This window comes from Dendrobium catenatum, unplaced genomic scaffold, assembly GCF_001605985.2.
Source record: "Dendrobium catenatum unplaced genomic scaffold, ASM160598v2 fragScaff_scaffold_1220, whole genome shotgun sequence".
Lineage (NCBI taxonomy): Eukaryota > Viridiplantae > Streptophyta > Magnoliopsida > Asparagales > Orchidaceae > Dendrobium > Dendrobium catenatum.
In genome coordinates this window covers 1,751,828-1,769,712 of record NW_021319682.1, presented here as the reverse complement: position 1 = coordinate 1,769,712, position 17,885 = coordinate 1,751,828, and the positions used below count along the sequence as shown (strand labels likewise).

The window sequence follows — 17,885 nt, the reverse complement described above, 5'->3', positions numbered from 1 at the left end:
TATCTCATGTTGAATTTGATTTGAAGTCTTCGTAGTCTGAAGTTCATTTTTCCTTAAATGTTAGTACACACAAGAGCAAATACAAATCTTCTAAAATTGTTAGGAGATAACTACACATTTGAACAATAATGTTTGGAATCATCAAAACTACATAAGTTGCAAAATGTAAAGCATTCAAATAGCAACTATCTTAACAGTTTACTTCTCAAAATGTCAGTTTCAAAACTTTGAATTTCCAATTTTAAATTTTAAATTTCTTTTTTAATATTTTAACTCTATTTAAATATTTTGAATTTTAACTCTTTTGATAATTTTTGTGATTTTGCAAAAAAAATCACAAAGTTATTTTTTTTAATTTTAAATATTCAATATGATTTACTATTCCCTTGATATAATGGCCTCCCAATTTAGCCATTAACTCCTGATTAGGCTTATATTTTTCTTATCAATGATCTTTTGACTAAGCCATCCCTCAATAGATTCACACTCTTTTGACTATATTATTCCCATGGTGTAGTGGCCTTCCCTTTTAAGAACCATGTTTAGATATAACATTAACACATTTGGTTGACTTCAACCTTAAAATATACATATAGTTTTGACTAAGTTATTCTATTATTTAATCATATCTTGAGGATGAACACTTTTGACATTGAGTGTACACGTGCACCAAAACATCTCCCTCCTTTCAAAGCAGTTTGTCTCTATATGGACATACCTTGCATTTTAGTCATTTAAGCTCTTTCTCAATGTCTATAATATTTTTATATTTAAAGATTTTATACAACAATGAAAACTCGAATCACGAGATTTAAAGTTGATACTTTCAACTCTTTCACCTCATATTATTGCATTTTTCATTTACTTGAGGTCAATTAGCACTTGACTATATAGGTTGATCCTACAGTTTTAGAACTTGGCTCATAGTCATAAGAGGGTGACTATCATTGTTGGGTGATGGGTCACCTGATAATGAGAATTATTTTATCATAATCAAATCTCATATGATTGTACATAAATACAAAATAACATAGGGCATGTTAGCTAAATTTATTTCTAAAATTATCTTGAATACCTTATAAAGACATTCATGAGACATATACTTTTAAAAAGACTTTCAACATTTATCTTTAAAAATTAATATAAATTATCAATTTATTTCTATTCTTTGAATGATATTAAATTTATTTTAAATTTTAATTTTAAAATCTAACTAATATTAGGTGAAAGGACTTAATTTAGTTGGATCCTTGGGATGCGTTATTGCTATTAAGCCGATACAATAATTTGAGCAATTAACCCCTTTTTACATCTAGACATTCCAACAAAATTAGTTGTTATCATAAGTCTTGACCTCTTGGGCTATCAGAGTAATATGATGGCCCATTTAGTACTTTACATTTATGGGCCATCATTTAGTACTTTATATTTACTAAAATTTTTAGACTTGAAAAACTTCACATGTGCATTAAGATATAAATAAATATCAAGTATATATATGGATCTAAGACTAACTTTAGCCAACCCAAACCAGGAGAACTTACCAGGATGTTCCTCATTATCATATATGGGCTTGAGGAAATTTAAATCATGTGTCAAGGACTAAGAGTTGAGGGACATTTTAGCTTGTTATTTATTCACATATTCATTTTACATATTGTTTTAGGAGTCTAAGCATGTATTTAAGACCTTGGTGTTTATTTATATTCTATTCAATATGTGTTTGTATCAACAATAGCCCAACAATAATGCTATAACACATTTTTTTCTAGATTTTACAGCTCATTTACAACTTTCATTTGAAACTTTTTTTAATTTTTCTTATTACAATGTGATTTTTCTAAAAATTTATACATTTATGTTTGGTTTAGCATAAAATATTTTTTATAAATTTAAATAAATAAATAATCAAATTAAAATTTAATTTAAGAAAAGAAGTTTTCTTAAAATTGAGACTCTCTCTATCCACTATATAATTAACAATTTATTTTCTTTTTATCACCAAGATGAGGCATAACATGGACCTTGCTAGTGATTTAAATCCCATAGTGTTCGTGCACTTTTCATAACATGGTTAATCAAAGAATATAGAGGTCTATTTCACTTGAAGATAGATAAATGTCACACATATCATTAAAACCTCCAAGTGTTGGTTACGTTCACTCTTGTGGGCATATCTATTCTCCTTCATTTCATAGGCATTTATATGCTGCCAAGAATTATATGTCCTAAACTTTTTTTACCTACCATTTAGATATCATTTGTTAGTAAGTTTGAGTTTTCTTTTCTCAATTTGAGGTAATAGGACTAACCTTAAATGTGAAATTTTGTGGTTGTTAATAGAGTATCTCATAGTTGGGTTGCATCAAACACTTTCATAGCTAAGTGGTTTCAAGCTGAATAATTTGGGATGCTAAATCCATCAAGTCTTTACTAGTTATTTTAACATTTTCCTTTTGATTTTTTGGTGATTTGAAGATTTTTTTTTTGCATATTTTTTAGATAGAGAGAAATTCATCTCACTTAGTTATGGTGATTCACCTTCTATCATATGCAAATGGCTTATTTTAAAGTATAAGTTATGTTTTTAAGATAATAGACTTTGAATCATAATTTTCTTTGATGTTAACTAGGGCAAATCAAGACACTGCCATATTTTACTTATCAAGTGTAGAAAAACAAATGTGTCATTGATTCCCTTTATGTTTTCTTAATCAAATTCACACAGTTAGCATGATACTATCTCAAAAGACAAACTAATGCTTCACTATCTACCTGAAAAGGGAAATAAAATTTACTTAATTATTAAACATATCGTAAGGAATTTGCAATTCATCCTGAGGAATAAGAAAAAAATTCGTTTATCATTCTAAAAATGAAATTAACCAAGGATAAACTTTAATCAGCATCCAAAAGATTGTTGGCTTGCTCTAGCGAACTAAAATAGGTTTTATTTTAAACTAGGTTCTTGGGCTCTTATAGAGGCAAACATCTATAATTAATTACATCTCTGAAGAGAAAACTTATGATTGAAGTGGAGATTAGACTTATGTTAGATTTAAAATTTAACAGATTTAGTCTAAAGATGTAAATGTTTCAATAAATAATTTTAGAAAAAAAAATTAAAGTTTATAAAACTTATTTAAAGGTTGAGATAATCCTCTCAAAAGAAAATTTGAGAGGTGCACATGCATCTGGGCTTATGCTCACTTAGAGTGTGCTGTTAGCTAACCACATAAGCATATAATTTTAAAACTATAATTTTTAGGTATAATGCATGCATGCAAGAAAGCTACTTTTAATACTAAAATCAAGGATTTGGGTTAAGATCTTAAATTAGAGTTTATCCATGCTCTATTGACTGGGAAACATTCTAATTTGGCCATGCATTTTTTGCTAAGTTCTTCCGCAATGTTTTCAAACTCTTTTAACTATACTACTCGATTGGTTTTGATCTTTTGACTAGAACACCTCCTAGTCTAGCCAATAACTCATGGTTAGGATTATCTTTTTCTTATCCATGATATTTTGACTAAGCCGTCCACCAAAAGATTCATACTCATTTGACTATACTATTCCCTAAACATAATGGCCTTCCCTTTTAAGAAACCCATTTAGATCTAATCATAGAACATTTGGTTGACTTCTACCTTAAAATAGTCATATAGTTTTGACTAGATTATTCTAGTGTTTAATCACACTTTGAGGATGAACGCTTTTGGCATTGGGTATGCACATGCACCCAACCCCTTCCTTCCTTTCAAAGTAGTTTGTCTCAACATGGACATACCTTTCACTTTAGTCATTTATGCTCTTTCTGAACATCTAGAATATTTTTACATTTAAAGTATTTATACCACATTCAAACAATTAATCACAAGGTTAAAAGTTTTCAAATACATCAAAAAATAAGTGACCAATTTTTTTTCCTTTCCAAAGAATAATTCATAAGAGGTCTTCTTTAAAATTGGTCTCATGTAAACCCTATTCATCATATAACATGCAGTGTTCATAGCTTCTACCAAAAAATACTTAGTAACTTATATTCGTTGAGCATAGACATTCCTAATTTTATTATGGAGCAATTCTTTCTTTCTAAAACTATACTTGGTTGATGAATCTTAAGTGTAGAGAAATTATGTCTAGTATTATTCTTATCATAAAAATATGTAAAATGTTTATTCATAAACTCTCCACCATGATTTGTTTGAATTCTATAAATAAGGTTATCTTGTTCTCTTTGAATGCATTCTATAAACATTTTAAAATATTCAAATACATCAATTGTTATTTGCTAAAAATAATACACAGTTATATCTAATAAAGCTATCTAAACGCACCCTATTAACCCATCCTTAACCACCTTGGCCAGCTATAACTATCGACAATGGCTAGAATTCCATTAAGGTACAAAATTAAAAATTCAATAAATAGGTCCCTTAGGACTAAAAATAGGGCATGAACGTCGCATATTTAGCTTCTCCACTATGCATATGAGTGATTTCAACCTCAAACCCTATTCTGTGAGTATATAGATAGAGCTTTGAAGAATTATCCACTGTTTGAATCTAACTTTCGATTCAAACACCTTGAGCCTTTGACACCTTTAGAAAATGTATGTGTTCTTGGAAGTCCAACAAACCCAAAACAAGCATCAATCATATTTTAAAACCATCTAATACGTACACAACTTTTTTTATCATATGAACGATGAGGTTTGAGAATTTACGAAGCAAACTTACAATCCAATGAAATCCTACCATTGGATTGCAAGTTCCTACCCTCCTAATCCTTCATGACCAATTTGATAGAGATCCATTCACAAATCTCTTTGAATCATATCAATGAAGTTGAATGGGTTCCATCAATAGTAGGAGAGAGAAGATGATGACACCACCATCTATTTCATTAAAATGAAATAGTTTGTCATAATGTAGTTGTATAGTTATCTACACTATTATCATGCAATTTTTGCTTGTTTAATTTAAACTGTTTGATATTAACATATGGTTTAAATTAATATGACATGTAATGTGGGACCCCTTCCTTTTAATAGAATCCAATCAAGCAATGAACGCTCATAAAGTGCCTCTTGACTCAGTTGGGAATTAATTAAGTCTATTATAAAAATTTAATTAATTTTAAAAAAATCATCTCAAATTTTGAAAAATTATATCTACTTAATTTAAATCCAAAAATTAGGAATGATCCCTCTATGGATTCAACATGTAGAATATTTTTTTAAAAAAATTAAAATTTTTTTTTCTAAACATGTGCACTATATAAATTAATTGTTGCATAGGGCTAATGAGATGATTATTCCTCTTAAACATATTTCATAATGCTCAAATTCATTTGATAGGTTTTTGGGATGCCTGGAGATCCTTGGATTTTCTCAGATCAATTTTATGTATCATTAACCCTCCAATTGTTTTTTTAAATATCTATGTCATTAAATGACCTAGAGCATTCAAATTTCACCAAAATTGATTTGAGGGCCAAATACTTTAAATATTTAAATATAAGCCCTAAATCATTAGCATTCTAAAAAATTCTTTCAGTCATAACTCTCTCTTTAGAGCCTTAGCAAATAATTGAACTATTGGTGTAAGTGAAATTAGGAAATTTTAGAAAATTTAATTCAATTATAAATTATTTGAAAATTTCATGGAATGGTCTTGAGGTATTTATTGACCTATGGAATTTATTTCATGAGATTTTGAAGTCATTTGTCTAGAAAACTATCCAACCCTAATCTTAGGAGAAATTAGGTAAAAAAAAAAAAACAATAGACATAAGGGATTTCAATAATTCAATAAAAATTTGATAAAAATATTAAAAATACAAAATTATTTTTTTCAAAAAATTTAAATGCATCACAGAACATAAGATAAATAATTGCAAGTCATACTAAAGCCTAGAACATATATTTTTAATTTTGGAAGGATAAATTTAGAATGGAATTTAATAAATAATTAAAAATTCAATTGCACTCCAAATGAGCTCAAATTTTGTGAGATCAGGATTTAGTTCATTGATGACATGAGGTCCAAAATTTATAAAGATTGGAGCTTGTTTGATTGTTCTTTCATCTATGTGGTGAATGGTGGCTTTTGTATTTGGGACTTTTGGCTGCTATATTATCTTCCTCCAATGGATTGTCCAAAGCATGACAACTGGATAATGATTCTGAGTCTGACTAGCTTCAGGCCATTATTTGTTTTCTCCAATTTTGGGTTATCTTTCAATTTCAGATTGCAAAGCAATCTGTCGCCTATTGTGGTATTATAAGCTTTGTTCTTTTGTAATTTTGCCTCTATTGGCCTATGGTTGTATGTTCCTTTTTTATAGAATAAAAATTATTTGGCTTAAAAAAAATTCTACTTGTTATCTAAAAAAAAAAAAAAATTCTACTTGTAATCTAAAAAAAAAATTCTACTTGTAATCTATGCAACTCTCCTTGGTTTTGTTGTTGACTTCCAACTAAGATGACATAGGTTTGACTCTTGCGTATGTTGTATGAGTGTTGCTCATAATTTATCTTTTTCTACTTGTAATAATTGAAAAGTCATAATTAAATCTATAAAAATAAAATAATGCAATTAAGTTCATGATAAATCCAAAAATTAAATGAAGTTTAAAAAAATGCCAAACTTTTCATAAATCATATTTTTTATTACAATTGAAAATTGAAACCCTTAGTTACAGAATAAGATGATTGACCCCTAAACATGATCGAAATTTCAAATTCTTGATTTATACACACGTGGAACTTTTAATTTACACAAATCTAATTGGTGTGCTTTAGACATTTGCATGCTTGATTAGAGGATGACCTAGTTGTCTCTTTGACATTAGGTTTTCGAGAGTCAAAATTATTTCTATGAAATAAAATAAATAAAAATGTCAGGAACTTGCATAAAAAAAAAAAAAACAATTTCACTCCTTAGAAGTGTCTTTTGAACAATTATTAGGTCATCCGACCGGACGTAGAGCTACGTCCAGTCGGAGCTAAAGTTACGTCAAAAAATGAGAAATATTGAGCAAATACCAAGCAACACCAAACAATAACGAGGAATGCCATCATGTGAAGACCAAATACCGAGTTATACCGAGCTATACCGAATTATACAAAAAAATACTTAGTTTTTCCTAGAAAAAACTCGGTATTTTTTTGTATAACTCGGTATTGCTCGGTATAACTCGGTATTGGTCTTCACAAAATGATATTTCTGATTATTACCAAATAATACCTAGCAATACCGAGCAAATACCAAATTTTTTGGCAAGATTTTAGTGCCGACCGGACATTTCTCTAGGTCCGATGGGAGGACCTAATAATTGTTCCTTTTAATTAAACTCTCCCTTGCTTTGCAAGATCTTTAAATAACCTAAATCCGCAAACTGCCTCCCAAAAGCGCGGAGAAAAGCCATGGCCAGAAAGGCTTACAACGCTCAAGCCCATTCTCTATGTCTTCTTGTACTTGTCATCGTCGACGCCGCCGCTGCAAGAGGCGACGTCGTCTCTGCTAACGCCTCCGGGGAGGCGATGGCGCAGCGAGAATTTGATTACTTCGCCCTGGCTCTACAATGGCCTGGCAGCTACTGCCAAAGGACACGCCATTGTTGCTCTTCCAGTGCATGCTGCCAGTATTCTCTTAACTTCTGGATGTCTACTATGTTTTTTTTTTTTAAGAGATCATGCCGTGGATTATTGAGGCTTTGCTCTTGCAGTTCTTGCGTTATAAATTAATCGATGTTCTCAGGTTTTAGACTTTAGTCTAGTTTTATTTTTTTTTAATTTATATTTTTTCTTGGATTTGGAGTTTTCATGTTGCGCTTATGGGCAGTTTTGCAGTTGGTGATTTAACTCTGCATGATTTACTTATGTTCGAGCTCAACACTTTGGTTCTTACAACAAAAAATCGACGATTGAAAAAATGAAAAATAACGAAAAGCCTTACAAAGACTACAGGCTGTTGCCGAGTTCCCATCTTTTGAAGGGTCGCAATCTTCTAAATCATCTATACATGTTTCATTCTAAGAACTCGTGAACCTTTGAGAAACCCCTTTTTGGCTTCTTTAGGTGAAAGCCAAGATTCAGATGGTCTTTTGTTAAAAATCTGATCCACTTAACAATGAGATCTGCATGTTGAAACCGCGAACTACCAATGATTTTAAGAAAGAATTTGGATGTTTTTGCATGTAAACATTTAGAAATGCCAAATTTTAGCCTGGAGGTGCACTATCACTGATTTAATATGCAATTGTAAATAAAAGGGAAAATGAATAAGCTGATAGCGTCAACTTTGTTACAAGCATCCAAATTGGTTTTCAAATGTGATAATTGTTGATAAAAGCAATGCCAAATGGATGTTGTGTGTTGATTTTGCTTGCTTGAATGATGTTTGTTTGAAGATTGCTTTCTGTTATCTTGGATTGATGATGCAAAATCAGGCTTATCATTTTGGTTGATGCTTCTTCGAATTTCATCAAATTAAAATGCACCCAACATATGAAATAAAAATGAGCTTTATTATTGGTGCATTTTCAAATTTCATCAAATTAAAATGCACCCAACATATGAAATAAAAATGAGCTTTATTATGCTTGGTGGGATCTACAGCTATCATGTAATGCCTTTTGGGCTAAAAAATGGTGAAGCTATATATTACAACATGATGGATAATACTTTTCAGTTGTAGAAAGATAAGAATATCAAGGTGTTTGTTGATGATTTACCTATGAAAAGGAAGCATACTTGGCTAATGTGCAAGTAAGTTTATAACTCTAAGGCAACACAAAATCAAGCTTTATCCCACTAAGTATGTGCTAGTTTCCTCGTTATCTCATGACTTATTAAGGAGCAAAAGCTAACCCTCAGAAGGCGGTATACAAAAACCAATATATGGAGATTGTTAGGCCACCTTACAAGTTTAAACAAGCCATACCAATGCTAGCGATTTTGTCCCCATAGGCAACAACCAATGTATGGAGATTGTTAATATATGATAAATGCACACCATTCAAATTACTATGGAACATAAAAAAATGTAGATAGACCTATACATGTTTAGAGGCATTTGTGAAGCTTAGAGAGTCTTTAGCCTCACCATCTTTGATAAGTAGTTCTAAGAAAGTGTGGAAGTGATATAGGGTTATAGGATCTTAAAGGTGAAGGCAATAGTTTGATTGATGCTCTCTTGGGGAGGTGGTGAAAGGGTTCTGTTGGTAGTAGGAAAATGAGTATTTAGAGTTTAGGATTGATTTGAGATCGAAACCTCTAGGATTTGAAAGGGTAAATTTTTCTTGGAGGAAACAGGTGAAGAACTTCAGATCAAAGGTTTGAGATGTTATGAAATTAATAAAGATATTTTTTATGGGTTTCAAATCAGTAGTTAAGAAGTTAATTTTTTTATGTTGTTGCTTATAGCAGGAAAGTATCTCTCTTTGTTGGACTTTTGGCTATTTTAATTTCTGGTTAGTTTGGAGTTGAGGCTTTGAGAAGTTATAAGGATTGTGGGGAAATGCAAATTAGAGTTTTAAAGGGTAGGTTATGAATTATTCTTACGTTAGGGTTGGCAATTTCCCACCCTAGTATTTTTCCCTTCACCAAGATACCACTTTTAACAAGTCTCCTCCCCCCTCTCTCTTCCTCACTTCAAACACTTGACAATCCTTAAGAAAAAAAAGACCAATAATGTATCATGTAAGCTTAAAAAAGAATCATTATTTTTAATGAGCATTTACCCCCCAAATTCTCTTTGCAAAAAAAAATTTAGTAGCTAAAATTTTGGGTTGAAGGACAAAACATTTAATATTTGGTCCTCATATTAGGAAACGATAATCTTTTTCTTCCTTAATTGAGTTTACAAAAGCCATTTCTTTTTTTGAGTTTGCACTGCCCCTTTCCACTTCTCCTTTAGATGTCATCGAACATTCATGGCCTCCTTTTTGAGCATCTCCGACCATAACTATTGACCTTCTTTGCTCTCATGCCATCCTAGCTCCTAGGATGTGACCACACTCATGCAAGCACTCCAATCATAACTGTGCCCTGGCCATTGCCACCATAGTTCCCAGGTTAAAACTATGTATTACACCCCTTTTTATTCCTCTTGATACATTATACGTACTTTAAAAATATGAGAACTTATTGTAATTCAATAGATGTCTTTATATATGAAATGTGGCTCAATTAGCACTCGGATAATTGAAATTGATTATAAATTATGAATTAATTGGAGTGAAGTGGGCAATTGAAATTGATTGTGACTTTTTGAATTTATTATTTATTGAGTTATTATAATTAGAAAATATATATTTCTTATTGATTTAGGATATTCATTATATTTTCTTATGTAAATAATCCATTAGTAACATAAGTTCGATATAAACTTATGTTTTTTCATTTAATATTAAATAATTTAAATGAATCAGTTTTTGACGAGGAAATAACATGTAAAGATTGATAATGATAATGTTTTGATTGACCCTGGGATTTGACCTTCTCTTTGGAGTTGTAATATTAATGATATATAGAGTTTGAAGAGCATATTTTGTTAAAGGATCCTATTAATCAAAAAATAAAAATTTCAAACAAACAATGATGGATAATCTTTAATGGTGGTTTATGTCACGACCCGGCCCGGCTAGCCCGATTATATCGGGGCGGGAACAATCGGTCGTACGAAAGAGCATAATACATAACATATTTTCATTTAAAACTTAAGGTCAGAACATAAATATCATCCCAAAATACATGAAAGAGCCACTAATAAACTTCAAACTCAAACAAAGGCAATACAATCATATTTGCTTCTAAACTCTTATCACAAATCTTCAAATTCACTTGACATTTTGATTAGCTTCCATATGATTCCCATTAGGCATTAAAACTGATAGAGACTTCAACATAAAGGTAGGAAGCAAATTAGCTGATCTAACAAATTCTTTTGAAACAAAGGAGTGTGACGTTCCAGTATCAAACAAAATTCTAATGGGTCTATCGCACATTAAGATTGTCCCTAAACATGAAAAATTACAGAATTCATTTACAAAGCATGTCATTCATTGATTGTTCCTTTTCATTTACGAAATTCTGATCGTTTTGGTATATAACACTTATACCTAATTTCGTTTATTTTAGGAATTAAAATAGATTAAAGTTTCAAAAGGACAACTCTACCCCTATCATTTAAAAGTCTAGATTTATTTAAGTAAGGGCATTTTAGACTTTTAGCAAACCCAATTTCCCTTAATAGGCTATACCCGAACCCCTCCCTCTTCATTTCACGCGTGAATTACCGAAAACAAGAGAGAGGGAGCGGACGGTAGGGCGGTCGGGCAAGGGGCGACATGCGTTCCGGTGACGATCTTCCGGCGAGAAAAATAGTTCAAATCGAAGGGGACGACGAGAGAAACACTCAGGTATGATTATTTTCAAACGAATCCCTCTCGATCTCTCAATTTTTGGAAGAGAAAAGTTTAGGGTTTTAGAAAACGTTGAAATTTCTTTACGAAATCAATAGGGAAGGATTAGGGATATATGTTAACGGTGGAAATGACTTTATTTCGCAAAAGTATTTGGAGATTTGTAAATTAGGGTTTTTCATAATCTTTGTTTTTTTAAAGCAAAATCTTTTTTTTACAATTTTTATTCCTTAGGGTATAAGGAATGCTTTAATGATGAAAATTTTGATTTTTAGGAAAAAAATTATTTTTCTTAATTTCCTAAATTATTTAATCCGAAAATTATAATATAATTATAATTATTTGTTTAGGATTAAGTTTGGAGCGATAATTTGATGAAATTGGAGTTTTATGAATTTTTAAAATTTTAGTATTTATTTAATCCGAAAATTTAGGTTTATTTAATTAATTATCCTTTAAATGTCGTAAGGAATGGTTAAGAGAAAATGTCGGGTTTAGCAATTAGACTTAGAAAATTTGATTTTTAAATTATGTGACACATCTCTTTTGTAAACTGTTTAGGTTCTGACCATTAAAGTTTAAGGTGAAAGAATTTGGTCGAAGCGACATGTCGTACTTGGTTTGAGGTAGATGTTCAGATCCCAGTTAAGTTTATAAGTGTTTTAACATTTTTATGTTTAATGAAATTTCATGTCTTTATATTTTTATTGTTAATTAATATTTTAAATTCATTGATTCTGCAAGTTTATGTCTTTATATTTTTGCATTAACTGTTGGAAAGCATATGAACATATGAAAAGCATTTGGGCATGAAAATATATGAGGCTTATGAAAGAAAATTGAACGGAAATTAAAAAATTTAAATGGAATAAAATTTTCATGTTGCATGTTGATCCAGAAGTGCCAAAATGGTAATGGTAAAGGGGCTTACAAAAGCCAAATGGTAATGGGGCTTGTAAAAGCCAAATGGTAAAAGAAATGACCAAAATTTGACTGCGTACCTAATCAGTACGAAAAAGGGTACTTTCGGGGTGGGTGTATACATATGACATAAGTATTTTTGCATCTGAATTGCATATGAATAAAATGAAAGAAAATAATTATGAAAGGAATGAAATGTTAATGAAATGATTAAAGAAAAGTAAGATTGAAAGTTTTAAGAATTTTGACTTATAAGATGTTATGAATTAGTTTCTAATTTTAAAATGTTTTATTTATACATCTTATGAAATTAACTGAGCTATGAATTACCTGCTGAGCGTTGGCTCATTCCTCGTTTAAAAATTTTTTTCAGGAGATAAGTGATGGCTGCTCGACGACCTTATATGTATCGTCATAGGGTACCTCAAGATGAAAGGTTCCTTTTTGTGTTTTCAGTTTGAGTCTTTGTGTTTGTTTCATTGTAGTTCGTGAGTTTGAGGTTTATGTAATTGTGAAAGTTTATGTTATGATGATGGGTTTGAAAGTTTTATTGGTTATGAGACAGTTGATCAGTTTGTAACATTTGAGTTTGAAGTTTATTAGTGGCTCTTTCATGTATTTTGGGATGATATTTATATTCTGACTTAAAGTTTTAAATGAAAATATGTTATGTATTATACTCTTCCATACGACCGACTGTTCCCGCCCCGATATAATCGGGCTAGCTGGGCTAGGTCGTGACAAGAGTGGTATCAGATCAAAGGTTTAATAATGATAAATGAAAGAGCCTATAGGATGATTGATTGAGTCTTAGAATGTGTAGGAAGTGTAATTTTATGATTATTTGTGACTTATGATTGAAGTGTTTTATCTCAGGAGTATGGATCCTGAGCAGAATGCCACTGATGGTATTAATATGGAGGAAGGAGGGAGCTACAAGAAGTAACTGAACCTCAGAGGAATAATAGTATGGAGTCATTCACTCAGATAATGGAAGCGATGACTCAGATGATTAGAACTTCCCAAATCAGGCCAGTGGCAGTGGCAGTGGAAGTGGAGGTCGACCTATGGATAAGAGCCTGAAGCTGTTTCAAGATATGAAGCCTCAATTGTTCTCAAGTGGTGGACCTATAGAAGCTGAGGACTGGCTAATGCGGATTGAGAAGATCCTTGAGGGCATGTCTTGCCCAGAGTACAGGAGAGTTACACTGGCTGCTTATGCTTTTGATGGCGAGGCTGAGAGGTGGTGGAGTCAGTTAGAAGAAACATTTGGAGGAAGACAAAGCAGCCAAGTTTCCTGGGAGGAGTTTGTAAAGGCATTCAGAGTTTGGTATGTACCTGCGACAGCCAGGAGATATATGCAGGATAAGTTCAACAGATTGATTCAGGGAGATCGATCTGTTTCTCAGTATGAGGTGGAATTTACAATGTTATCTAGGTATGCCCCACACCTGATACCCAATGCTGAAGAGAAGTGCAACCGTTTTCTGAATGGGTTAAAGGACATGATAAGACAGCCTCTTGTGCCTTTTGGAATTGAGGATTATCCCACTTTGGTGGAAAGAGCCAGAAGGATTGAGATGGACATGCTGACAACTCAGAAGAGGAGGGATTTTCAGAAGATAAAGATGGAAGACAGGTCAAAGCCTTCTCAAATGGCACAGTCTTCTCAGTCAGGGGTTTCTACTTGGAAGAAACCTAGATCCAGTGGTTCTGATAGCAGTGCTTCAACTGCTACCTTGTACAGTAAGTGTGGGAGAACACATAAGGGAGAGTGCCTCTCAGGCACTAATACTTGTTACTGGTGCCATCAGCCTGGGCACATGGCGAAGTCTTGTCCTCTTTTAGGTCAGCGATCTACTATAGAGGTGAGGTCAGTCAACAATACTCAGAGGACTGCTGGTAGACCTGGAGCTGTGGAGTCTACTGCTTCTGTTCCTTCTCAAGGTCAGACTCGTCAGAATGTTCAGCCTCGAGTCTATGGATTATCCCAGCAAGAAGCTAAAGGGTCTCCTGATATGGTTACAGGTATGTAATTAAATTTATTGCAATCAATATATTTTTTTTTTATGAATAGGAAATAAACAATGAATAAAAATGAAAGGAACAATTAATGAATGACATGTTTTGTAAATGAATTCTGTAACTTTTCATGTTTAGGGACAATCTTAATGTGCGATAGACCCGTTAAAATCCTTTTTGATACTGGAGCGTCACACTCCTTTATTTCAGAAGAGTTTGTTAGAACTGCTAATTTGCTTCATACAGTTATAATTAAATCACTATCAGTTTTGATGCCTAATGAAAATCAGTTGGAAGCTAAGCAGAGTTGTCTAGTGAAGTTGAGGATTTGTGATAAGAAATTTGAGGCTGATCTGATCGTCTTTACCTCTATTTGAGTTTGATGCAATCTTAGGCATGGACTGGTTATCTTGCCATTTCGTGACTATAGATTGTAACAAGGAGGTAAAGTTCTGTATGCCAGGAGAGGAGAAATTCAAATTACAATTAATTAAATTACGCAACTGTAACCAAATCAGGAGACCCCTTAGCTTCTTGCTGGGACAATCCATAGACTCGTGGCTGAACATTCTGACGAGTCTGACCTTGAGAAGGCACAGAAGTAGTAGACTCTACAGCTCTAGGTCTACCAGCAGTCCTCTGAGTATTGTTGCCTGACCTCACATCTATAGCAGATCGCTGACCCAAAAGAGGACAAGACTTCGCCATGTGCCCAGGCTGATGACACCAGTAACAAATATTAGTGCCTGAGAGACACTCTCCGTTATGCACTCGCCCACACTTGTTGCACAAAGTAGTAGTTGAAGTACTGCTGTCAGAATCACTGGATCTGGGCTTCTTCCAAGTAGAAACCCCTGACTGAGAAGACTGCGTTATCTGGGAATGCTTTGACTTGCCTTCCATCTTCCTTTTCTGAAAATCCCTCCTCTTCTTTGTTGCCAACATGTCCATCTCAATCCTTCTGACTCTTTGCACCAAAGTGGATAATCTTCAATTCCAAAAGGTACAAGTAACTGTCTTATCACATCCCTTAACCCATTTAAAAAATGGTTGCACTTCTCTTCAGTATTGGGTATCAGGTGTGGGGCATACTTGGATAACATTGTAAATTCTGCCTCATACTGAGAAACAGATCGGTCTCCCTGAACCAATCTGTTGAACTTATCCTGCATCTGTCTTCTGGCTGTCATAGGCACATACCAGCCTCTGAACACTTCCACAAACTCCTCTCAGGAGACTTGGCTGCTTGGTATTCCCTCGAGTATTTCTTATAACTGACTCCTCCACCACCTCTCAGCCTTGCCATCAAAGGCATAAGCAGCCAATGTCACCCTCCTATCCTCTAGGCAAGACATGCCCTCAAGGATCTTCTCAATCCGCTTTAGCCAGTCCTCAACTTCTATAGGCCCATCACTTGAGAATAGTGGAGGCTTCATATCCTGAAATAATTTCAAGTTCTTATCCATAGGTCGAACTCCACTTCCACTGCCACTGGCCTGATTTTGGGAAGTCCTAATCATCTGAGTCATCGCTTCCATCATCTGAGTGAATGACTCCATACTATTGTTCCTCTGAGGTTCTGCTACTTCTGGTAGCTCCCTCCCTTCCTCCAAATTAATGTCATCAGTGGCATTCTGCTCAGGATCCATATCCGTGAGATAAAACACATCAATTATAAGGCGCATAATTCATAAAATTACACTTCCTAAACATCCTATGACTCAATCAATCATTCTATAGGCTTTTTCATTGATTATTACTAAACCTTTGCTCTGATACCACTCTTGTCACGACCCGGCTCGGCTAGCCTGTCGATAACGGGGCGGGAACAGACAATCGTACGGAAGAGCATATAAAGCATAATCAAATTCATTATAAATTTAAACTCAGTACACAAAGTATCATCCATTATTAAAAGAAAGAGCCACTAAGAAACATCAAACTGTTCTTCTGTCACACAACTATTAAAAACTTTTTAAACATCAATTACATTACATAAGCTCTCACCATTTCATAAACTTCAAACTCACGAACTACAGAAACAAACTCAAAGACTAAAACTTAAAACATAAAATGGAACCTTTCTTCCTGAGGTCCCCTATGACGATACGTGTACGGTCGTCGTGCAGCCATCACTTCTCTGCTGAAAAATATTTCCAAACGAGGAATGAGTCAACGCTCAGCAGGTAGTTCATATCTCAATTAATTTTATAAGATGCATAAATAAAACACTTTTACAATTAGAACTAATTTATTTCATATCATTTTGCAGGTCACAACCTTTAAACTTTTCAATTTTTCTTGCATTTTTCTTTCTTTAACATTTCATTCATTTCAGTTTTTTTTTCTTTCACCTTTTTCATATGCAATGAAAATAAAAAATTATTATGCTAAATGTATCTCCCGTCTCGGAAGTACCTTTATTCGTACTGATCAGGTACGCAGTCAAATTTTGGTCATTTCCTTTACCATTGGTTCATAAGAACCATCCTTTACCATGGCTCATATGAGCCTCCTTTACCAATGCTCGAAAGAGCTTCTTTACCAATTTGACACTTCCGGATCAACATGCAAAATGAAATTGTTATTGTTTTTAAATCTTTGAATCATGCTCAATTTTCTTTCATATTTATTTCATTTATTTATATACCTTAATGCTTTTCAAATAATGCATGAAATGAAAGCATGATACTGTAGGATATTTTTTTTATCATGAATATCAAAATATTTGACAGTAAATAAAATATTTTGATAGTAACATAAATACATGAAATTGCATTCTAAGCATAAATAAAATTAAACACTTATAAAATTAAATGGGGTATGAACACCTACCTCAAATCAAGTACGGTACGTCGTTTCTACCAAAATTCTTTCACCTTAAACTTCGACGATCACTACCTAAGAAATTTACAAAAACGACGTCATATAATTTGAATAACCTAAATCCTAAGTTTAAATCTCTCATTTCCCCTTAACTATTTCTTAATATACTTAATGAATTTTTAATTAAATAAATCTAAATTTTCGGATTTAATAAATACTAAAATTTTGGAAATTCATAAAACTCCAATTTCATCAAATTATCGCTCCAAACTTAATCCTAAACATATAATTATAATTATATGTTAATTTTCGGATTAAATAATTATGGAAATTATCAAAAACAAAATTTTTTCTAAAAATCCAATTTCATATTTTAAAAACATTTCTAATAACTTTAGGAACAATATTTGTAAAGGGGATTCCTCAAAATTCAAAATCTAAGAAAACCCTAATTTTTAAATCTTCAAAATCTCCTCAAATCTCTATGTTTTTATTGCCAAAACAATCCTCTAAACATTCCTTAAAAGTTTCGCAAAGAGATTTCGAAGAAATTCCAAAATTCTATAAAACCCTAGAATTTTCTTTTCCAAAAATCTAGAGATTGGGAGAGATTCGTTTGAAAATAATCATACATGAGTAATCCTCTCGTCGTCCTCTTCGATTTGACCTAAAACTTTCGCCGG

At 32.6% G+C, this 17,885-nt stretch overlaps 1 protein-coding gene across 1 annotated transcript in view; it reads left to right on the top strand.

The window, feature by feature from the left end:
• The first annotated feature begins 7,358 nt into the window (after positions 1–7,358).
• The window catches only part of LOC114580716, a 13,833-nt gene continuing 3,306 nt past the window's right edge, over positions 7,359–17,885 (top strand). Inside the window, exon 1 of the mRNA XM_028699169.1 lies at positions 7,359–7,650. Coding sequence (XP_028555002.1) covers positions 7,433–7,650 — 218 coding nt within the window. The 5' untranslated portion in view covers positions 7,359–7,432. The remainder of the gene's footprint in view (positions 7,651–17,885) is intronic.